This window comes from Lygodium microphyllum, chromosome 23 (assembly GCF_053477565.2).
Source record: "Lygodium microphyllum isolate KBCC chromosome 23, Lygodium_microphyllum_v1.1.10, whole genome shotgun sequence".
NCBI classification, from domain to species: Eukaryota; Viridiplantae; Streptophyta; class Polypodiopsida; order Schizaeales; family Lygodiaceae; genus Lygodium; species Lygodium microphyllum.
In genome coordinates this window covers 96492055-96516646 of record NC_141157.1, presented here as the reverse complement: position 1 = coordinate 96516646, position 24592 = coordinate 96492055, and the positions used below count along the sequence as shown (strand labels likewise).

The 24592-nt window shown below is 44.3% G+C and overlaps 1 protein-coding gene across 2 annotated transcripts in view; it reads right to left on the bottom strand.

The window, feature by feature from the left end:
* LOC148016503 (calmodulin-binding transcription activator 1-like) overlaps positions 1–24592 on the bottom strand; it is a 113290-nt gene that overhangs the window by 35284 nt on the left and 53414 nt on the right. For both annotated transcript variants that reach the window (XM_087664855.1, XM_087664856.1), the window contains 2 exons: positions 23726–24459; positions 22248–22845 (listed from right to left, as the gene is read on the bottom strand). In XM_087664855.1, coding sequence (XP_087520981.1) covers positions 22248–22845; positions 23726–24459 — 1332 coding nt within the window. The remainder of the gene's footprint in view (positions 1–22247; positions 22846–23725; positions 24460–24592) is intronic.

The following is a 24592-nucleotide window of genomic DNA, read 5'->3' as shown; positions in this document are numbered from 1 at the left end:
GCAACAACCAACGGAGCTCATCTTAGCTATAGGAGCATAAGCCTCTTCATAATCAAATCCATATTCTTAAGCAAATCCTTTAGCAATCAGCTTAGCTTTATGTCTATCAGTCTATCCTTGTTAAATTTCAACTTGTAGATCCATTTACATTCTCTGGCTTTCTTGTTGGATGGAAGCTAACAATAATCCCAAGTATCATTCGTATGCAATGCAAATATTTCTTTATCCATAGCATCCGTCCATTCCTTTTGACCACATGCATCCTAGTATGTAGTAGATTCATAATGTTCTAAGACTAAGATGAGAAGGACAAGATTGTCTTACTAAAAATCTGAACTATTTATCTCTTTGATATGTCAATCATTGCGGTATTATTCTATTCCTTGTACATCTTCTTAAGGCTACTTGATGCTCTTCATCTTCTTCCTCCAATTCTTCATATATGGCTTCTTCTATAGTTGTTGGTACTTGTGCTTTGAGAGATATGGAAGAGCATGAGTCTTAATCTGAGGACTGAGTTGATTTCAAATATGACATCCCTTGACAAAAAAATTTCCTCCTTGACTAATCTTATGAGCTCTACTCACACTGTCATCAAGACATGTATTTTTAAAACCTCACTTAACATGTGGATTAATTTTTAATCACATGATTAAGTAAAAGTTGCACATATGAGATGCAACTGGGGTTAAAGTAAATTTACGAGTCCAAGTCCTGAGGAAATCACCGAATGTCAAAAAAGTAAAAGTTGCTATAAGTTATGCCACACGGGTACTTGGTGGTAAATGGTACTAGTTTTTTGCCTAGGTCATTCATTTGGCCATAAGTGTCAATTGGTGACACTAGAGAGGTGGTGTTCAATAGTACCTAACGCCAATCTGATGGTCAAAGATGGCGCAGAGACACTCAGGAGTGGAAGATGTCTAGACAATTTAATTATTGGCCAGTCACATCATTTTTCAAAGCACCGAAATAATTATTAGATTAATTGTCAATATTTTAAGACTGAAAATTAATATTTAATTATGGCTAATGCTGGAAAAACCATTTGGAAAGGCTGCCGCTTGTCAAAAATGCCCATGCAAGACTGAAAACGTCTTTAAAGGCTGAAGAGAGGCATTTTTAGTGTATTCACCCTGCAAGAGAGAGGAAGGAGAGGTTGTTGGTCTGATTTGCAGCCATTGGAGGACCTTCTAAGGCAGCCAGGAGCAGAAGAACACCAATCAACAGCAGATGAAAGCATCTACAGATTGTTGAGACAGGATAACATCAGTAAATGACTAATTTTCTTCAGTTTTTGCATCTACAAGTTGTTGTGGCAGGGCAACAATTGCATTAGACTGATTTTCAATCATTTTTCACGACAAAACTCTGAATTTTCTCACTCTACAGCTTTCTCTCTCATCTTCCAACCATTTCACAGCCTTGCTCCGAAGATCTCAGCATTTGGATCCTTGGAGGCTAAGAAATTGCAAATTTTTCATGTTGTAAACACTAATTTACAACAAAAACTAGGGTTTAGCAACAGCCTTGGGAAGCATGCCAAAAATTGGAAGCTCCAAGACTTGGATTTATCAGGGCTGAAGATGAATTTCAGCTACATTCAGGTAGAGGACTAGCCAACCATTGAATTTGGGGCATTTCCATCGTCTATGAAGTAGGTGAAGACCAATTAAGTGCCCAATCAAGGGGAAAAATAGATTGAGGTTACTTTGGATAGCAAGGGGAGTTTGGATTGTGAAGGGGATCGGGAGAATTCCATTTCTTCTTCAATAAAGCTAAAGAAATACCGAAAGGGGTGCCAATTTTGGGGCCAATCGGGTGTGCATTGTCCAAGATCAGTAGATAAATTTGTATTTTCAGATTTGCATTAATTGTTTGCTGCTGTAATTAAGTTGTAATCAGGGATTTACCACCCATCCACGGAAGTAAGGCTTGTTACACATGCTACTATATCCGAAAAACACACATTTTATAGACCTGTTATCAAGTTTCTTCCCTTTCTAATCATGCATATGAGCAAAAGATGAGCATCCAAATAGTTTTAGATGAGAAACCTGAGGCTAGATTCCATAGAAGGCTTCATATGATATAATGCTTCTTAATACTTTAATAGGTGACTAGTTCATCAAGTTCTTTCTCTTTGCTATATACCATTTTGCTACGATATATAGATGCAAGTAAGTTACCTTTTTAACTCTCTTCTATATATTGATTTTTCTACCTATCATAGTTTCAATCATAATATGAAAGTGTTTGAAAATATCAAATATTTCAACCTTAGATTTCATGAAGAATACCAAAGCATACCTAGAAAGTCAATCTATAAAGTAAGCAAAGTATGCATATCCACTTGTTGAAGTTTTATGGGCTAATTCACATACATTTATATGAATGAGATAAAAGAATCCTTTTGAGCTATTTGTACTTCTTGAGAATCTAGTTCCTTTTTTTTTTTGAATGCAACATACTTTACAAACTTTGTCAATCCTTTGTAGTGATGCTATGCACAAAAGCATACTTCAATAGTAGAAAAAGAGGCTAATCTTGTCTAGCTGCACATGGACAAGGTGATCTATCAAATTTAAATAGTTTCCTATGTTTCTTTCCCTTTGGCTACTACTATGTAGTGATTTTTTGTGTCTTGGATGATGCATTGATGGCCTTCATACTCCACATTCAAACATTTTTCTATTATGACTCCAATTGAGAGTAGGTCCTTGGTCAATAAGGGTACCAAGAGCATATCACTAAGTATCTTTTTCAACATTATATTCAATTGGAGAAGTATAATGGTAGGAATACTACCTATAGTGTAGGTATGGTCATTGCAAGTAGAATCCAACTTAGAGAGATATTCAGCATGAGAAGTCATGTGAGAGCTTGTCCCACTACCAATCCATCATGGTTATTCTTTAATTCTAAGATCTACACTATTGGCTTGTGTAGTATCCTCTATACAAAGTATAGAGTTGTCATGAGAGAGCCTTGCAAGCTTCCTTCATCATCAATAAAGCTAGTTGATTTTCCCTTACCCTCAACTTGCTTCAACCCCACATCCCTCTCTAAATGCCCATATTTTGAACAATAATGACATTAAATTGAGTTATGGTAGCCTCTACCTCTATCTCTTTCTCTAGAAATAGCCTCCTCTTCCATAAGAAGAATGATTACCTTCGTGGCATTGCTAATCATTGTTGTGGTTGGGCTAATACATACAATGATATGAATGTTGGCTATACTTATCACCAATCTACACTCTCAATTCTACACTTTTATAACGTCTCACACTGTCTAACTCTCACCTTGTGGGTAATAGTCCATGATTGCAATCTTGGTATATGGAATAGCTAATGTATCTTAGTAGGCTAAGCAAATCTTGAAAAACCCTTTGATAGATAGATGCTCCATGATGAGGGGAGCAACTCTTCTTGACATTCAATCTTGAGAGAACAATTGTAGCTTCAGTTTCAATTCCCCAAGTGGGTAGGTGCAGTCTAGATTTTTGCAAGTAGGTACTCAGCCAACTTGGTGACTGAATAAAATAATCTGATCTGAAACGCCCCAACTGTCAAGTTAGTACACAAAGAGATGAATACTTCATCTTTTTCACTACTCCAAGAGTTAACTATTGGATTGAGAGACATCAACTCGACAAAACTGCTTACAATAAAAATGGTACCTAGAAATTTACTCCTTGATTCAAGAAGACCTTTCCACCATCCAAGCACAAGTGTTGTGTACTATCAAAAGTGTATCCATAAGTCAAGCGTATGATCCCAGGCACATATTTTTACACCGTATTAACATTGTAACATTATCCTTGACTTTTGCTAAACCAAAAGCATTGTTCACACCCTAATAAAGAGATGGTGTGAGCTTACATGCTTTAACATAAATGGGGCATTGAGCAACCATCACCTACCTCTTAGGTATTTTTCTAGCATTTTTTGGGCTCATTAAAATATCCCCAGAAAAGCATTTGAGCCATTTTGTACAACACTCTAGACAAGTCTTCTGGCTCCAACATGTTCTATAAAAGGGACTCAATGTGTGTACCACTCTTCATCCTTTGTGCCCACATCCCTCACTATCATCATCTAGCTCATCCACACCATCTGGAGGTGCTATCCTTGCTGCCAGTCATCTACATCAGCATCTTGGCTAAATCAGCTTGTTTGTTGACACACTCCCTATTGCCACCACCTACCATGTGTCCTCATCTATTACATTCATATGCTGCCAGCCATCTTGGCCTGATTTATCACAATCCAAAGGTTCCCCTCCCTTATGGCTATCACACGCCCATCGACAGCATAGTCTTCTCTCCAGACAGCAATCAACTTGTTTGAGAACAGAAAGGGGAAGCTTGAATCTTGCTGAAGGTACCACAAATTCAAGTCTTTTGTTGCTGTCCATGAAACACAAGTTGCATCCTCCATAGGATAGAATGAGAAGAAGAGCACGAACAGTTTTGAAAAGGGGCTGAAAGAGAAAAGCACAACAGCAAAATAGGCAAATGCAGCAACTTTCACAACTCCTACACTGTTAACCCTCAGACAAACAAGGTGGAAAATCCGGAAAATCTAAAGCAGAAGACAAAGGCCAAGGAAAAAGTAAATTAAAAAAACGCAAGCGCATCATGATTTAATTTAAAGAGCGTCAGGCTCTCACCCGTCCAATTTGTAAAGGTAGATGGACGTTAGGAAGGAAGCTAAGAAGATAGGAGGACAATGGGAAAAAGGGCCTAGGCTAGGGCCGGCCATGTAAAAAAAGGGATAAGGGAATGACCGCCCAAAAGGGATTTAGGGTTTTGTATATAAAGTTGAAAAGTGAATGAGAAGCTCATTCTTATGTGTGGCCAAAAAGTGACTCTCCTTTTCTTCTTCTTCTTCTTCTTCTTGCTTGCTTGATTGAGCTAGTGCTTGAGAGAGGGAGTGTGAGAGTGTGAGGAAGTGAGTGTGTGAGGGTGTGAGGGTGAGGGACAGGGGAGGAGAAGCTCTCCATCTTCTCCTCTCTTCTTCTCTTCTCTTCTCTTCTCTTCTCTTCTCTTCTCTTCTCTTCTCTTGCTCGCGACAATGGAGCTTGGAGCATGGAGCTTGAGGATGGAGCTTCCTTGAAGCTTGCACTTGGATCGTGGAGCTACGGGAGTGCACGGGAGAGGAGGTAACTCGATCGGCATGGAGGTAAGCTCACTACACCCGTAAAAAGATAGCGCGTCGGCTATGTGAGAGGTAGCCATTAGTACTTGGCTTGGAACACTTGAAACAATAAGCGGTCCGTGGGTCTTGGCGGTTGAGCGAGAGCTCCCATATACACACAAGTGGCAATGATACCATATGAGCGTGCATGTGGAAGTAGTGCACTGTAGAAGAAAGAGAGAAGACAGAGCCAAAAGAACGCAAAACTGAATACTAATGATGACATTAGTGTAAAGGAAACTGCTAGGGTTTGCATTAAGGGCACACAGAGTGTATGACCATGACAGAAACACAAAGAGACAGACACGGACAGAGAGGGCAAAACCCAAACCCTAAATGCAAAACTCAAAAACTCAAACCCTAAACGCAAAACTCAAAACTTGAACACAAAAACTCAAACACAAACAGAAGAAGGGAGAGAGAACACAACTCTGAAGTGAATGAATGCTGAAAATGAATGTAAGAGTGTACAGTGTGCTCAAGGGCAGAGCAATGTCGGAGTGTGACGTCTACCGAAGATGGATCCCAAGTCTATGACCACCAATCGGAGTGTAGGAGTGCAAAATAGTGAATGGCAGTAGGCTGGTCACCAAAATGCAGCAATCTGGAGGCTAGAAATTGGTAAACGCAGCAGTGTACTGCCGATCGGAGGCTGGAAACTGTGCACAATTTGTTGTAAACACCAAGCTAAAACAATGTCTGAGAGTGTCAGGGCCTGCAATGTTGAAAATGCAGGCTGGCTGACCCTGGAGATGATGGACAGCAGGCTGAACAACAGTCTGGGACAGTCTGGAGCAGTCGCCAGCAATTGAGAGCTATCGCCTACAGCAATGGACAGGCTGAAGATAATGTGGCTACAGTCGATGATGGCTAGACAGCAGATGGAGGCGGGCTGCTGGCTGAAAACTGGGCGCCAACAGCAACAAAGGGTGTGTGGGCTGGTGTAACCTACAAACAAGAATGATGGCTGAATGGGGGCAGCCTGTCTATTTATAGATGTGGAAGGGCGCCCCAAAAATTAGGGTTTTCACTGAACTCTCTTAAACCACTCCCCGTTTTAGGCTTGGTTGTCTCCGTACATAGTACAAACTGATCCGTATGGTATGGTATGGTATGTATCCATACGATTTAGTACAAAAAAATGGGCACTTTTTAGCCACTCTCCTTTTAAGTCTACAACTTTCTTTTTATCTTTCTTTCTTTTTTTTTCTTCTTTCTTTTTTATTTCTCCCCCAAGCCTCTCTCTCTCTCTCTCTCTCTCTCTCTCTCTCTCTCTCTCTCTCTCAAGCTTCTCACACCCTCTTTTTCTCTCAAGCCTCTCCTCTCTCTCTCTCTCAATCTTCTCTCTCTCTCTCTCTCTCTCTCTCTCTCTCTCTCTCTCTCTCTCTCTCTCAAGCTTCTCACACCCTCTTTTTCTCTCAAGCCTCTCCTCTCTCTCTCTCTCAATCTTCTCTCTCTCTCTCTCTCTCTCTCTCTCTCTCTCTCTCTCTCTCTCTCTCTCTGTGTGGAAGGAGAAATCACCGAAACAACGCCCACCAAGGTGCAATCCGAGATCAACGAGCTGAAGACACAAGTAACAAAGGAGCTCAACACGTGGGCGAATATAGTGAAACAAGCACAAGCCGAAGTGGCCGAGAACTCCAACTGGATTGAGGTAGCCAAGAAGTCACCAACAAAGAAGGATAAGTTTGTGAATGCAGCACTCGAGGAGGAGAAAAGGAGAAAGCTTAGAGCGCTCCACATCCGGGTGGTCGGATGGAAGGAAAGGGATAGCGCCCTGGCAGATGCCCAACAGATATATGAAAAGCTGGGAGTAGAGGACCCTCAAATAGTGGAGAATGCATGGCGTGTAGGGAAAGACCTCACCAAGGGAAGGCCTCTTATCCTCAAATTTTCCAACTTAGAATCCAGACGAGCCTTCCTCTCTAAAAGGACAGCTCTAAAAGGGGAAAAAGTCTACTTGGAGGATGATCTCACACCCGCACAGGTGGCACACCGTAAAGAATGCATGCCACAGATCCTAGAGGCTCGCAAAGCGGGAAAATGGGCAGTATACAGAGATGGTCGGGTCATCATCACAGATAAGCACCAATGACGGGGCGCAGCCTATGAGACCCACCTGAGTTTTGCAGTGTGGAACTGCAACGGAGCTATGAAAACAGATGCAGGATTATTCCAGGAGACCTTCACCGGCAAGGATATCGTCCTCTACACAGAAACCCACCAAAGCCCAGGCACCTACTTACTAGAAGTGAGGGGATATAGATGGGAGACGGCATGCCGCCCTAGAGCTCGAGCAAAAGGAGGGACCCAAGGGTCCGGAGGGGTGGCTGTGTTGTACAGGGAGGAGCTACAGCCCATGGTGCAAGTCATGCGGAAAGATGAGGAAGCCCGGTTCATGTGGATCTGGATACACACAGATCGCCCCCGAGACATATACATGGCGGTGTGCTATTTCCCACCAGCACACTCCCCATATGCACCACAGAAGGGCGAGTCACCATACCTACCACTGTACGAAGATATCATACACTACTCCAGCTTGGGGGATGTCATGTTGGCTGGAGACTTCAACACACGCACAGCACAAAGGCAGACCCCCTTCTTCGAGAGCGAAGACCACATGTACAAAGAGATTGCACCGGAGGAGATAGGACTCAACCGAGCGTCACAGGACACAGCTGAATGCACCGAATATGGCGAACACCTACTGGCGTTAGGGGGGGCACAGGAACTGGCCATCCTCAATGGTCTCGACAGATAGCCCGGGTCGGATGCCCTCACATGCTTCCCACACAAGCACGTGGCCAATTGCATCGGACGGGGGGCACATGGAGCACCCACACAGAAACTAGGAGCAAGCACAGTGGACTATATCCTCGGCCCTCTATCACTTATCCCCGACGTCCATTCCTTTAAAATATCACCTCGCCCACTCGCAGTGGCTGCCGGCCATATACCTGCAATTTGACATAACCTGCAGGTATGACCTAACCCCCCAGCAAGCAACCCCCCAAGATTCCCCAGGTATCACTTTACCAGGCTAACTGCTAGCGCATACTCCGACCATCTCTATTGGAGCCTGCAAGAAATGAACCCCCACGCACCCCTGGAGGAGGTCACAGCACAGTTGACGGGCGCACTACACACCTCGGCTGCCGAATACTTCCCCCACACATCCCCCTCCCCCCACCCCACCCCTCCGAATAAGAATGTCCTACAGAATAGCTGGTACGACGCAGAGTGCAGGGAAACCCGGCTCCGTCTTCAACAGGACAAAGCACGGGGAGTACACACGTATAAACAGGCACACTTGATCTTCCGTCGCCTAGTGCGACGGAAGAAACGAGCCTACCTCTCCAAAGTGGAACACGAATTCTACCAACTATTCTTAGGACAGGATAGCAAAGAGGCATGGAAGGCGTTTCAGGAACCCCGAGCTCAGACGCCCATCACCTCCCCGGACACTTGGCACGCATATGCAACCTCACTATACCAAGTACCCAAGCAGCCCCAGCTACCCCGGCCCCCAGGAAGCAGACCTGGATCATCCACATTCTTCAGCACGGGGCGGGTTCGGGACGCCATTGATAGACTCCAAAATGGCCGTGCCCAAGACCACGAAGGCTTGGTAGCAGAGCATCTGACCCATGCTAGAGACATACTGGCACCTCTCCTAGCACACATGTTCAACAGAGCCCTATACGAAGGCTTCCCAGCCAGTTGATCAGCCAACACCATAATACCTATCCTGAAGGCCAGAGACCCCATGGTTCCCACGAACTACCGAACAGTCATGGTTGGCCATGTACTAGCCAAGCTCTATGGATCCATACTGGACCACGAGCTGAGCAAGTGGGCAAAGCAACACCAACACCGAGCAGCAGGACAAGCAGGGTTTAGGAGGGGGTTCTGCACCCTTGACCATATCCTCACACTGAGAGCCATCATAGAGGAGGGCAGAGCACATGGAAGACAGGTGTACTGCTGCTTCGTGGACTTCCGCAAGGCCTTTGACACAGTTCCACGAGCAAGGCTCACGCAGAGACTACAAGAACTGGAGGTACCAACTGAAATACGATGGGGGATACTGGCACTATACGAATCGCTAACGGGCCGAGTTCGGGCACCGGGAGGGCTGTCAAAGGAGATCACCAGCACTATCGGAGTCAAGCAGGGATGCCCACTCTCGCCCACCCTATTTGGCCTCTACATTGATGAGATCTCAGAGTACATAGATAGATTGGGCGAGGAGGGATCGAGCCTGGGAGGGACACTGATACCTATCTTACTATATGCGGACGACATAGTCCTCATCTCCAGCACACCCGAAGGGCTACAGTGCCAACTGGACGCACTACAGGCCTTCTGCCAAGACAAAGACCTAACTGTGAACCTGGGGAAAACCAAGGTCATGGTGTTCAACACGTCAACCCAATGGCTCCGACAGTCGGTACCCCCCTTCACATACGGCGGAGAAACCGTGGACGTGGTCCAAAGATACGTCTATCTGGGGATTACATTCTCTGGACTGAGATTTACCCTGAGAAAAGCCGCGGAAGATAGACTAACCCGAGGCTATGCAGCCCTCGGGTCAATGGAGAACCAATGTGCCCGCATACAGTTCCAGGAACCCCGGACAAAGCTCTGGCTTTTTGACACCTTGGTCACACCAGCACTCCTGTACGGGGCTCCCATATGGGGGTCCAATCTCTACCACACGCAGAGGGCCCCACAGGATCAGCCACTGCCTAAGGAGGAGGCCACCTATGAGGGATGGGAGCAGATGGAGAGACCCTTAATACTTATGATCGCACGGATGATCCGAAGCAAGCCCTCCATACCACACGAGATCATCCGCGCAGAGCTGGGGGCACCACCCCTCGTGGCTGAGGCCCTCTTCCAGACCGTGACCTTCTTGCACCGAATATGGGACCTGCCCCGGCACCGGTACCCCAAACACGCCCTGAAGTCATCCAAACAGCTAGCAACACAAGGGGACACTAAGTGCTGGTATGCCCGAACAGAGACCTGGCTACGGCTCCATGGCCTGCACATGGACCACCTCCCCCCACTACAATACAGCCTAGACTGCCCACACCTGGAGCTCAGCCGAGAGGAGGTAAATCGCATCACCAGAATGGATATCATCCAGACAGACACCGCCAGGACATGGGTGACCCCCACGTCGGAACTAGGAACCAAGAAGGCTTTCTACCGAGAACACTTCCTGCATATCTCCCCGAACGGCTTCATCACCTGCCCAAGCTACATGGACACACATCCGTCTCACGGGGTCAGAAGTGCCATCGAACAGATCCGCACGTCCTCACACTAACTACGGGTCGAAACGGGCAGATACGGGGCCAACCCCCTCCCCCCAAAAGACCGAATCTGTCAGCTCTGCCATCTCGAGCCAGAGACAGAGAAACACCATATCTGTAGATGCCCAGTGTACTACGAAATCCGGGGACGCTTCCACTGCCTATTCAGCGAAGGATTCGGACCACTCTCCAAGGTGATGGAATTCAAAGACCAGAGATGCCTAGGGCTCTTTCTACTGGAAATACGACGCCACAGAGACCACCTCCTACGAACCACGGAGCAAAGACAAGGAGCCACCAACCAACGCACACTAAACGACTTCTACCAAATACCAGCTACCCTCCCCACCACCGAGCCCCCACCAGCCCAACCAGCCTCCCGGCCCCCGGGGGCCACCTTAGAAATAGCCACAGCAAGAGGTAAAGCCGGGCGCCCACGCCCCGCCGGCCCCCGTCCCCGCAGAAGACACTGGTCGAAGATACAAGGGATACTACGCCGCCATCGAAGGGCCCTGCCCCGCCGCTTTAGCCTCTCCATGCTAGACCGATCCATGCGGGACATCTTAGGATGAACACCCCAGGAGCAGTTCCACACCGCACTTGGAGTACCTCTAGATTGTATGTAGTCCAGATATCATTTTGTACCTACTCAATTTAGTTCAACATAGCATAAATGTTAGCTTCACTGGGACTTTTGAAATCTCCCAGACATTTGTATGCAACATTTTGGTCTCATAGGCCAACTTGGCCTGTTGTAGACGTTAATATAACTCTCTCTCTCTCTCTCTCTCTCTCTCTCTCTCTCTCTCTCTCTCTCTCTCTCTCTCTCTCTCTCTCTCTCTCTCTCTCTCTCTCTCTCTCTCTCTCTCTCTCTCTCTCTCTCTCTCTCTCTCTCTCTCATATATATATATATATATATATATATATATATATATATATATATATATATAGTTGCACTAGTACCACATACGAAAGGTTTGATACTATACCATACTTTAGGTACCATACCTTACGTATTAGTACCATAAGGTACCAACTTAATGGATATATCTTTCCCATTCGAACTGCACTCTGGAATGAGCTAAATGCTCCTTTTATTAATATGATTCTCCCATGAGATTAGGTTATTTGAGATTCAAACAATTGCTTTCAACCTTCTCTCTCTCAAGCCCACACTTCTCTTATTTGTATGATCATGCATGTATGATGTATCCACTCCCATCTATGTAGTTATAAGTTGTAGGTAGCAGTAGCACATGTTCCACATATAGCATTAGGTTTTGGCATGTTACCCTGAACCCTCAAGTACTCATCTTATATACTCTGATAGCATTGCTATTTAGAATTAAAATATCTATTCTATTATCTTTAGTTTAAAATAATCAAGTTATTTTTTTTCGTACTAATATCATATCGTACCTTATAAAATCTTCAGGTACCATTTAGTACCGTATTTTATAGTACCGTACCGTATCGTACCTTTCGTACCTCACAACTACGGTTTTAGGGTTTCCACTGAACTCTCTCGAACCACTTCTTATTTTAGGATTTTAATCTAAAAGAGCATTTTTAGTCTGTTTTGGGATTGTTTAAGAGGCTAATCAGCAAGTAATGCATATTTTAGCTCAACACCCCCTCTCAAGCCCAAAACTAAGCTAAAAGGTTAGGCCATCCATTGTGATGTTTATGTACCCCTAGGCATCCCACCCAAAAGCAGCCAAGGCATCGGATAAAGGGTGCACGGCGGCTACCCAGTGGCCTACCAAGACTACAGAGGCGATGGCTATCTTACCAAGGGAATCCAAGTAGTCATCCCAGAGAGGACAAGGCATTGGACAAAGGGTGCATGTCGGCTACCCAGTGGCCTACCAAGCCCTACAAAAACGGATGGAACTACATGGATTTTTTTATTTTATTTTTTTGAATAAGTGAAGTAAATTTGATGGGATGCGATCGATTGAGTAAAAGTGACCCAGAAGATGGGAGTAGGGAAGGTACACCCAACACATCACAAAACAATATAAGCTAACCCATCCACTCTGGGTGTCAATGACGAGGAAAAATAGGTGATGAGGTATCCATGTGATAAAGAAGGATGGTGGTGTGGTAACAACAGTCACCGGTGGAAACAGCTTAGGATCCGTGCAAGTGATCCGCTGCACAATGAGATGCAAAGTATGCTACATGCTGAAGAATACTCATGTAGCAGGTGCCACTTGGACAATGCCCCTCGTGGAAAAATTGTTCACTTGTCCAAGCACCCTAGTACAAGGATGATGTAATCATGCAATGCAAAGGGTAAGGTACAACAGGGGGAAAAAGCCGATATCGAAGACAAAGTGCTGAAGCCGGTAGAATAGCAAGAAGGGTAGGAACCCTCTCTCAACCTGGATGTAGATGCCGAAGAAGGAAGAGAAGCCTGATGTTGGTCTTCATATGGTGCCGAGAACCATAAGGAATGAAAGAAGTGAAGTGGATGAAGCACCCCGCTAGAACAGCAAGGGAGAAGTCACCGCCATGCTAGCATCGAGAGAGATGTTGCACGATCCGCCTCGGGAGGGAAAACCGCCATGCTGAAAGAAGAGCAAGCACTCCTAGGATGATGAAACCATGAAAGGAACGGTGTGCATCTCCACGTCTCTAGCCCAAGGAGAACCAAAGCAATCTGCAAGTTAGCCCTACACTGAAAGACAAAACACTGCAAAAGAGATGAGAATCTGCAAACATAGAGATTAGTGGTGAGATGCTCCAAAGAAAAACAGAACAGAAAGAAAATCTAACTCAAAATAAATGCAACGAATGTCTATGTGTGGGAGTAAATGCAGTGGAAGACAAAAAAATGGAAAAACTAAGGATAATGAATCCTATGGGCCCGACTCTAAGAGTGCCAAAAATGAATGCTAGGCTGACCTAGGATATCCGAAAGGACCTAGAGGCATGCGAGTCGAAGAAGGTGGCTACCATCGTGGATGTCCAGTAGTAGGGCTCTGCCAAGGGAACGCTTGACGAGATAGAGATGAAGGTGAGATGGATGCATGAAGTGCAACGAGATCAAAACCTACAAACCAATCAACCAATCTCTCAGGGGTAGTGAAAGAGATGGGCGGCTGAGGCTGTACTCGAGCCACATGTCCAACAGCAGCAACAACGGGTGTTGAAGGAGCGGAGGGCGTCGCCCCACTGGACTGTGTAATCACAGCGGTCTGCTGAGGCTTTTTAGGTGGAAGACCTTGGGCCTTGGAGATACACTCCTCCTCCACATGGCTTGCTCTCTGGCAATGTGTGCAAACCTGTCAGATAGGCCTAGATTCTTTGGTTCCATCTGAGGAAGAGAAGTCGCCCTTTGATTGGCTTGCCTTCCTATCTAGCAAGTTCTTGCCACTAGTGGTTCTCTCTCCCAAAGAACAGGCAACCAACCCCCTCTACTCTGAATAAGGCTATGATGAGGATTTTCTGTGGACTTGATCATACAGCCTCGCGTAACGCAAGAACTGGCACTTAAACTCGTAGAAGGTTGGCAACCTGGGTTGGCAGATGATGTGTTGAATAAAATTGAAGTACTTGTCAGACAACTTATTCAAGAAAAATGTAACCTAATCATCATTTGACTTTGCAAAGCCAAGCCAGCTTGACTTTCAAATCATCCCCTTCCTTAATAGAGAACTCTTGAAGCTCAAAGTCGAGATTGATGAGCTGAGTACGATCACGAGTCGCATAGTGGTCGAGAAGATGACTCCAACGCTCAAACGCGAGCGGAAAGTGCTACAACTGAGAGTGAAACTCAAAAGCAATCCCTGCATCAGCTCAACATTGGCTATGGCATTGCAGGCTCTCCATTGATGGATGTAATCAGGGTGAGCTAGTCGAGGGTCCGGCATAGGCTCTAGACCAATGACGAGGTCCCAAAGACCCTGAGACTCAAGCACTTGTTGCATGAAATTAGACCAAGTGAAGGTATTCTTGGCCATGGCAACAGGAGTAACAATGCTCGGAGATGGATATTGTGAAAAAGTGTAGTGTGGATAGCATAGGGGAGTGAAATACACTTGGGAATGGGCCCCAGAGTGCCCGCCAAGCATGCGTGTAGTGTGCAAGGTGGATCCATAGGTAGGGATGGATTGACTAGGCATGGGCATGGTAGCCACATGAGGAACCCAAGGAGGTGGAACGAGAACACCATGAGCAGAAGATGGGAATCCTTGCATAGGTGTAACCCAAGGAGAGTGTGAAGACGCACCATAAGCTGAAGATGGAAACCCTTGCATATCACTGGTCATGGGAGATGTGAAGTTGGGGATAGTGAGGGGGATGCCCATCACAGTCGTCCCAGGAATTATGGGTGTGCTCATGTGTTGAAAGGTGAGAGACACTGTGTTAAAGGGTGGCATTCCCTCTAACGAAGTACCATGGTGCAAAGAGATAGAGAATGGGGTGGAGAAGGAAAAGGTGCTAGGAGCGGAGATAGAAGATCCAACCCCTAGGGTGTGTGATGCAGATGTGAAGTGTAATCCAAGGTTTTGGAAAGATGATGAGAGGTGTGATATAGAAGAGGGTGGTATGAAAAGGAAGTGAGAAGTGTGTATGATATGCTCAAATGAAAAAGAAACTGTAGATATATCTGAATTTCGTCTGCTTCGTGAGTCCCCTCTATTGAAGTTCACATACGCAAAGCCATCTGAATCTTGTACCTCAAAAGAAGAAATAGGCGAGGATTTTGATTCATCCAACACAAAAGAATTATACAAACCTGACATTGGACCTAGCTAAGATGATGAAGATGGATCGCAAGACGTTCCAAATGTCGTATATCCTCCATGATCAAAGAGGTGGCCAGCCTCACCAACCGGTCCGGATGTGGTAGCAAAACTGGTAGGAGAGGTGTAACTATCACCATACTTCTTGCGATAGTACTCAAAGTCCTCCTCTGTCATATTAGTGAAATCTGGTGAAGGTGGAGTGTCGTCCTCCTCACCGATTCCATAATGCCATCTCACGGCCTCCAATGATGGAGAAGCCTGATAAGACATCATAGGAACCGGAGAAGGTGTCTGGGACATTGTGATTCGGTTACGAGTCATATTGTGTGCCTCGCACAAAGACTAGCTCTCCACAATATCCGCAAGATACTCTTTACAAGAGCACCAACTCTGATACCATGTGAAGGAAACTGCTAGGGTTTGCACTGAGGACACATAGAGTGTACGAGCACGACAGAAACATAAAGAGACAAACACAGACACAAAGGGCAAAACTCAAATCCTAAACGCAAAACTCAAAAACTCAAACCCTAAACGCAAAACTCAAAACTCAAACACAAACAGAAGAAGGGAGAGAGAGAACACAACTCTGAAGTGAATGAATTCTGTAATGAATGTAAGAGTGTACAGTGTGCTCAAGGGCAAAGCAATGTCGGAGTGTGACATCCACCGAAGACGGATCCCAAGTCTGTGACCACCAGTCAAAGTATAGGAGTGCTGAATATTGATTAGCAACAGGCTGGTCACCAAAACACACTAGTTTGGAGGCTGGAAACTGATAAATGCAGCAGCGTACCGCCAATCAAAGGCTGGAAACTGTGCACAGTTTGCTGTTAACAGCAAGCTAAAACAGTGTCTGAGAGTGTCAGGGCCTGCAATGCTGAAAATGCAGGCTGGCTGACCCTGGAGATGATGCACAGCAGGCTGAACAGCAGTCTAGGACAATCTGGAGCAATCGCCAGCAGCTGAGAGCTATCGCCTACAGCAATGGACAGGCTGAAGATAATGTGGCTGCAGTCTATGATGGCTGGACAGTAGATGGAGGCTGGCTGCAGGCTGAAAATTAGGAGCCAACAGTAGCAGAGGGTGTGTGGGCTGGTGTAACCTGCAAACAAGGGTGATGGCTGAATGGGGGTAGCCTGTCTATTTATAGATGTGGAAGGCGCCCCAAAAATTAGGGTTTCCACTAAACTCTCTCGAACCCCTCCCCGTTTTAGGGTTTCCACTGAACTCTCTCGAACTGCTCCCTGTTTTAGGGTTTTACTCTAAAAGAGCATTTTTAGTGTGTTTTGGGGCTGTTTAAGAGGCTAATCAAAAAGTAATGCACATTTTAGCTCAACAATTAGGACTACATACAAGGCTGAAGAAGATAGTTTGGGCCCTTGGATGGGTGCCAATGAAGGGTAGAATGAAATGTCATAAGGAGGGGACAGGGGAGCTAACTTACTAAGGAAAGAGGAAAGAGAGGACTCCAAATGGACATGGCTGGAGAGAAAAAGCTGCAAACAGTAGATGAGAGTGAGCATGGCCAGCAACAGAGAGGCAGAAAAAGTAAAAGGCACGCGATAGCTGGCATAATAAAGCACAGCCATATAAGTAGCGAAAGTACCTTGGTTGACTAGCATTTAATGTTGATCAAACCAGTCTAAACCAGCTGAGTACCGTCAAAAAGAAAAAAAGTGACACCTGCCAGAAAATGCCACGAACCTGATCACAAAAGCATCCACCCTGCCTGGGAAATACTGTCCACATCTGAAATGTTCTGCACCGCCGCCAGTAAGTGGCCTGAAATGCAGGAAAAGACTGGAGCATAATGATAAAAAGCCACACGGGATGATGAGCAGAGATTGGGCAGGTCTGGACGGGCAGATCTGAGATCTCCATCATAATTATCCACTAGAATTTGAAGATGAGAACTTGGATCAACTTCTTGTTCATGAGCTATGTAGTGTTAGTGATGGCTCCAAAAGACAAAAGACAACCACATTTATCAGTCCATGGGGATGTTTTGGCTAAAAGTCATCTCATTTGGTTGGTATTAGCATATGCCATTTTTCAGCCAGATGAATTGGGCGATTGCACCTTATCTTGCAAATCATTGAGTCATGAGAAAGTAATTGGATCAAACAAAGTAATAAAAGATGCTCTAGCAAGGAAATCAAAGAGATTGCTGAAAATCAAGTAGTTGCTGAATGTGAAAGGAGATGGTTCAAGATGCTGACCCTAATATTGCAAGATGGAGGGCCAGAGACACTGGCCTTATCAAAGGAGGCCTCTTTAGATGCTTCAATGGGATCCAGGAGATTTAGTTTGTAGGGACTCCTTGCTTGAGAGACCTTTTAGGCTATACTACTAGGCAAGAGGAAGGTTTAAATGATTGTGTGCAAAGCAACGCATATGGCTCCCCATTCCTTGCATAGATAAGGCATCTCCTCATCTTTCCAAGTCAAGTCTTGGAGGAGATTAGATGATAGTTTCAGTTAGATTCAGAAAGACCACGCTCTTCCTATAGCATGGGGTAGACAAGTTTATCTGCATGTCTTAGATATGGCACAATCCCAATTACTTGTGTTACATGAGGAAAGACAAAGGAGACACATAGACATTGCCTCTAGGAATGCCCCAGAGGCTCAACTTCGTCTTTTATGGCACAGTTCAAACATGTATCTACAAGGATATTCAAAAGATTATTATTTTCCATGATAGTGACTTGGGGATCGGTTGGTTGGATCCAACACGCGTCTAGAGGATATTCAAGAATTTATTCTTTTATATGATAGTGAATTGAGAATCAGTTGATTGGATCCAACATGCATCTACGAGGATATCCAAGGGATTTATTATTTTCCTATCTCTGGGCAGTAGTTGGGCATTCTTCCACACCATGTTTTTCTAGAACAAAGTGGACTATAAGACACTATGACACATGGGAGCTACTTGCTAGCATTACTACTTGCATAGTGATAGGAAACAGCCAGAAGGGTCCCCTCCGCACACGGAATCGCCAACCCCGGCATGAAGCCGTCATGGGACATGTTGCGAATTGGTGGAACGTTCCCTATCCCGTTTCAAACAAGGAACGCGTTCCCTGTCTGAAACGGGACAGGGAATGCCACGTGGCGACCACTTACCTTCGGCCAGCCGCTGCTCCCGCCTGGATCATCTACGACTACGCATTTCGCTCGGCTCCTACAAGCTCCTCCCACTCGAGATCGTCTGCCCGTTCCTGCTCCCGTGACCAGTCCTGCCCGTTCCTGCCCCCGTGACCAATCCGCAATGCCCCTCGTTCCCTATTGCACCACGCCAGTCCCCCGTCTCCTCCCACCTCCAACCTCTCTTCTTTCTTTTTCCTTCTCTTCCTTCTCCCTTCTCTTCTTCTTTCTTCCTTCTCTCCACTTCTTCCTTCTCTTCTTCCTTCTTCCTTGGACCTTCTCCCTTCTCTTCCTTCTTCTGCTCTTCTCTTGAGTATTCCTTCTTCTTCAAGTTCCAAGTTCTCCATTCTTCTCCTCTTCTCTTCTTCTTCCCCCTTCTCTCCTTTTCGCTTCTCTCTTGACTCTTGACTGAGTCTTGACTCTTGAGCCTTGGCCCTTCTCCCTTCTCTCGAGACTCGAGTTCTCACTTCTCTTGAGCCATTTTTATTTCAATTTTCAGCTTGAAATGGCTTCATCTTCCCGCCCCGCTCATCGGGTTGGTGGTCGAGGAAGAAGGTCCGATGATTGGTCATGGTGGGAAGAAGTAAATCCTGACCGCCCATTGAGTGGTGGAGAATCTCGACCATGGATTTGCATGCAAGCGAACTAGTGGAGCAAAAAAGGTAATCCATTGAGCCGAGCATTTGTATTTCGAATTTTTATTGAGTTTAATTTTTCAAAGTTACTTAAATATTAGAATATGGAATACCAATTGCCACTTGTTCCGTTTTAATATTTATGCATAATCAAGTCCGAGCTCATCTCCTACATGAGCCAAATTAAGAGGTATAGCTTTGTCTGAATGTGACCTTGAAGAAGCAAAGGGAGCTTCGTGACCGTGTAGCAGGTCAACAAGCTTATCTTGCATCTAGCCATGACATGTTACAGTTGACCCTGCAACTTTTGTGACACCATCCCCATCAGATGTATCTAAAGTAGGGTCAGTATCAGAAAGTGCTACCTTCACACCTATTGCAGGCATTGCATCGGCCATGGCATCAACAGTGCCACATGTTACACGTAGACAGAGCACACTTGATGCTAGTTGGGATCCCAAGAAGAAGGAAGAGGTGGATAAATCAGTGGCACGCTTTTTTTTATCATGACCACATTCAATTTCGTGCAGCCAGGTCAGAGTATTTTAAATTGATATGCAAGAATATTGGTGAGTATGGCCCTTCGTATGTACCTCCATCATCAGAGACCTTACGCACCACTTTGCTTGACAAGGAAAAGAGCCTTGTTGAGCAAGCAAAAGTGACTAGAAAAAGCATGTGCGCTAAAAATGGAGTTTCCTTGATTATTGATGGTTGGAGTAATACACGCAAGCAATCCATTCATGGTATGGTTGGTTATTCTTGTGGGGAAATGTATTTCATATCTTCACATGATGCATCAGGGACAGGAAAGTCAGCAGATGTACTTGCAGCAAAGTGGGTTACAGATATTGAGCTTATTGGCCCAAAGCATGTTGTGGGATTTGTTGCAAATGGAGAGTCCGCAAATAGGACAGTAGGTGCTATTATCCAGGGACATTATCCGCATATCACAATTTCATATTGTATGACTCATTGCTTGAACAACCTACTAAAGGATATTGGTAACCTGTCATGGATTGCACACGTCATAGAGCAAGGAGCTTAAATGGTTAGCTTTGTTTTGAATCACCAGTTTCTTCGCCATCACTTCTCTTTGCAGTTGAAGAAAACACTTTTAAAATACTCTAATACCAAATTTGTCTTTAACTTCTTGATGCTAGGCAGGTTAAGAGAATGCAGTGGTGCCTTCAGGCAATTATTTCTTAGTGATGACTTTACCTCATCAACATTGGCGGATACTCCTACAGGTATCTTATGCTTGGAGAAAGCAAATAACTCCACTTTTTGGGATGATGTAAAGCGGATAGATGCTATGGTATCACCTATTGTACATTTATTGAGGGTTATGGATGCTATGCAACCTTGCATTGGCAAGGTATATGAGGCTATGGATAGGCTAAATGAAAAGTTGCAGGAGTTGGCACCAAATGATGAGGCGTATGAGGAGATACGCCATTTAGTTGCGACGAGGTGGAACTCCTATAGCTCACCCATGCATACAGTTGCATTTGTTGTGGATCCTGAGTTCCAAGGCAAGGGTCAGAAAAATGACACTGAGGTTATGGATGCATGGAGGCTTATATTGTCTTGTCTAGTGCCTAATCATGGCACTAGACGAAAGATCGGAGATTAACTTTCATGTTATAGGACCTTTCGGGGTTCTTTTGGTTGTGGGGATGCACAGGAGGATCGCTATCAGATTGGGGCAGCTTTGTGGTAGGAGGACTATGGTTCGGATAGTCCTCAGTTGCAACAACTAGCCATCCATATTTTGAGTCAGTCAGTTAGCTCCTCTTGTTTGGAGCAATTGTGGAGTACATACACTCACATTGCTTCAAAGAAGAGGAACCGTCTTGGTGTGGAGAGGGAAAACGATCTAGTATTCGTTAGTGCTAATTTGAGGATGTTATATAGCAGTATGACAACAAAGCCCGATCCATTCACAGAGTGGGAGATGCAGCAAGAAGAGGAGACACATGCTGATGTTGAGGGAGATGCAGCAATTCATGGTACACATGATGATGAGGCTAGCACTTCAAGAGTAGCTAGAGCAGCCTCAGATCATGATGATGATCTTTGATTTAGTTTACTTATCATGAGTCTCATGATACATGACACATGTACATTGTATATGATATTATGATCATTGATGACAGTGTGACACTTAGGCTATTGACAGTTGTGCCATGCCGATATTATATTTGTACTTGAGTCTTGTAGTCTTGCAGTTGCCCTTTGAGCTATTTTGGCATGCCGCATTTTACTTCAATCTAGAGATTAGACTTTATGTAGTCTTTTTTGGGGCAATGAGCATGTTCTTTCAAAGATTAGACTTCATATTTGTAATCTTTTAAGTTTTTTGGCAATGGGATCATAGGCATGTTCTTTCAGCTTAACTTTAAAGCTTAGTTCATTGTTCATTGTTTTATCATTTATAGCATATGTATTATGCATTTTATTATTTATAAATGAATAGCTTACCTCTTGAGCCTTGTAAGTTGCAATTCAATTTCTAATGAGTAGTTTTAGAATGATGCATGATATCTTAAAGTTAAAACTTAAAATGATTTGTCCTTGTGGATTATATACCTTGGTTTTAAGTTTTAATACTCCAGAGTCCACATGGATTACGAGTGAAATATTAATTTTTTTTCATGAATTTTAATTTTTTAAATGCCGTTCCCGTTCCCACGTCCCTGTTCCCCAGGTTTGGCGTCCTCATCACCATCCCCGTCCCTGTTCCCCGTTCCCGTTCCCCGTTTCATGTTTCTATGACTACTTGGTTCATTTGAACATTGAGATGCAGCTGTACCATTGAACATGATCACAAACTCTTCCTAGCATTTGACCTAAGATTGTGCATATTTTCTTTAGGAGGTGGGAGAGATGGCAAGGTGACTCTGAGTTAATGAGGAGAGATGCATCTCTGAATGAGAGCAATTAGGGCACTTTCTTCCACCTGATCACAATGGCCTAGCATTAAAGCCGCTAGATTGGCTTTTCACACAGCCCTTATGTTAGCACCTGAGGTGTTTAATACTAGAATTTGTTGTTTTGGAAGACAAAATGTGCATGCTTGAAAGCAAACACTACTAACTGAGAGAATGATCACATTTGCACATCCTAAATTGGACAACTTAGCTTTCAAGCCTCTTTCTGCTAAAAGAAGTCATACCTGAATTTTCACAATGTGCTGGCGAAAACTAAGAAAGTCTTTGCGACCTTTCCATCCACGAAACTTTTTCTGAATATGAATGGCTGCAGACTGAGGTTCCCATTCAGGAACGCTTTGACCAAATCTTTGGTGCCTTTTGGCAGCATAAATGGACATTATCTGCTCTTCAGAAAGTCCAGAATCCTTCTCTCCAACTTCAATAGGCTCCTGCCTCTTGTCAAAGGAAAGTGCCCTGAAAGTTGCATGAATACGAGCTGCTGCCTGAGTTGCATTTCGTACAGCAGCAAGAGAATCTTGCCAAGACAGTTGGTCCTCCAATTCACTTGGCTCAAATGGCTCAAGTCTGACGCTTGAGCTCTCAGTAAAAGTCTGAACAATCTGGCGGTCTCCTGAAAGATTATCCATCTTAAAATCATGAATCCTTAATGAGGACAAATGACTAGTCAGCGATGACTCTGCTAAGTAACCAGCAATCCCTTTATGCCTGGCCATAGCAGCCAAATCTGCGGGTGTCTGCCCTGCTGGAAAATCTGACGAGGGATCTGTCTTTGCTCCCGGGTTTGCAGATGCTGCCAGAAGAGCTGTTACAGTCTTTTCTCTGCCCAATCACATAAAATACAACCAATCGTCATTAATCTAGTATTTCCATAGAAACCTTCATCAGAGGGAAAAAAAAAACAAATTCGGTAAGTGCAAACCCAAAAAACCAACTTATAACTATGGTACATTAAATAAACTATAATACATACAAAAAAACTAACTTATAACTACAGTACATTAAATAAACTAAATTATAACTATAGTACACCCAAGAGACTAACTTGTAACTATACTACATTAAATATGCAAGTTAAATAAATGTTTCTTTGCTCCAAATTGATGATTGTCTTGACATAAATGTCCACATGATAACCAACAACCCATTTCTAGTGCTAAAAAATGGCAGTAGTTGCACACAACCTAGCACATTAAAAATGGATGCATTAAAGTTGAAGGCCTTTGCTACTGGTCATATATCTTTTTGCAGAGTCCTGCTGATTGCATTCCTATAGGAACTGCATTAATATTCTCAAATCTCATGCCTGACAGACGTTATTTATCTGTGGAAGGTGGTGCCAATATATTTGAACTTCTTAACAAGGAACAGACTTGTTTGTAATTAAGACACACAAACATAATAATCAAAAATGGTCCTGTGGGTCAAAGGTCAGAGGTCACAGACTGTGTGTAGAGGGTGTACACTTGATCACACCAGAAACTCAACACAATAGAAGATTTGGAAAACGTGTGAACACTTCGCTATTTGGAACCTTTGTTCCTTCCCTGACGCTGTTGCTTATTGCCTATAAATGTGCATTCTGTGCAAATCAGGTGACTACTGATGCAAACACCTGATTAATCTCTGCATGAACAGAAAGGAACATACACATACAGACATTTTCTGCTAGCACAATACTGATCCATCTCATTCTTCTTACCTGCCACAATAAGCAGCCCAATGAAGAGCAGTCCAGCCATGAGCATCGCGGAAATCAATATTGAGGCCACTGGACACAAGGAGAGAAATCATCCAGTCATAACCCAGTGCAGCTCCCATATGCAGCAGGCCAAGCCCATGTTCATCCAGCTTTTCTCTACCACTTTTAAATCTATTGCACTCCAGCATATGGTGCAGCTGTTCCTTGAGGAGCTTTTGAACAAGTGTTTCTTTAGCATGTAAATTGGAATAATCATTGCAGAATCCCTCAAATTCTGCCCATTCACTTTTGCTCCTATCTGTGACAAAGTTGGGAGGTACACCAGATGAGTCAGAACGGGAAATAGCTGAAAGAAGACCTGCAAGACGAACTTGGAATAATATCTCTTGCTTATGCTGAGAATCAGGGTATTTAGCATGGCTAGGGACCACAGCTTGATCTTTTCCCAATTTAGAGTATCCAAACTCTTTAACAGGCTCTTCAAGAGAGATAGAGTCCGTTTGTTGACCTTTCCCATATTCACAAAATTCAAACTCTTTTACGTTACTGCAAGCAACTCTACTACTGTCGGTAATATAAAACAAAACTTTTCCAGGGGGGTGAGGAGGAGCTTTTGTTCTGAAAACACCGGGGCATATCAACTCTGCAGGAACCTCAATATCACCAAAAATGCAGGACCATTTGCAAGTCGCCATATCTTTTCTGGAATTTAAAAACATGCCAGTAACAAGAACCTGCAATCTAAGCAGAAATTAACATTCAACAGTTACAGCTTGGTACAGGTAGAAAAAGAACATGCCTCCAGAAGATTCAATGCACATTTCATATCATTTTCATGTATGAAATTCTAGCCTAAAGAGAGACGAG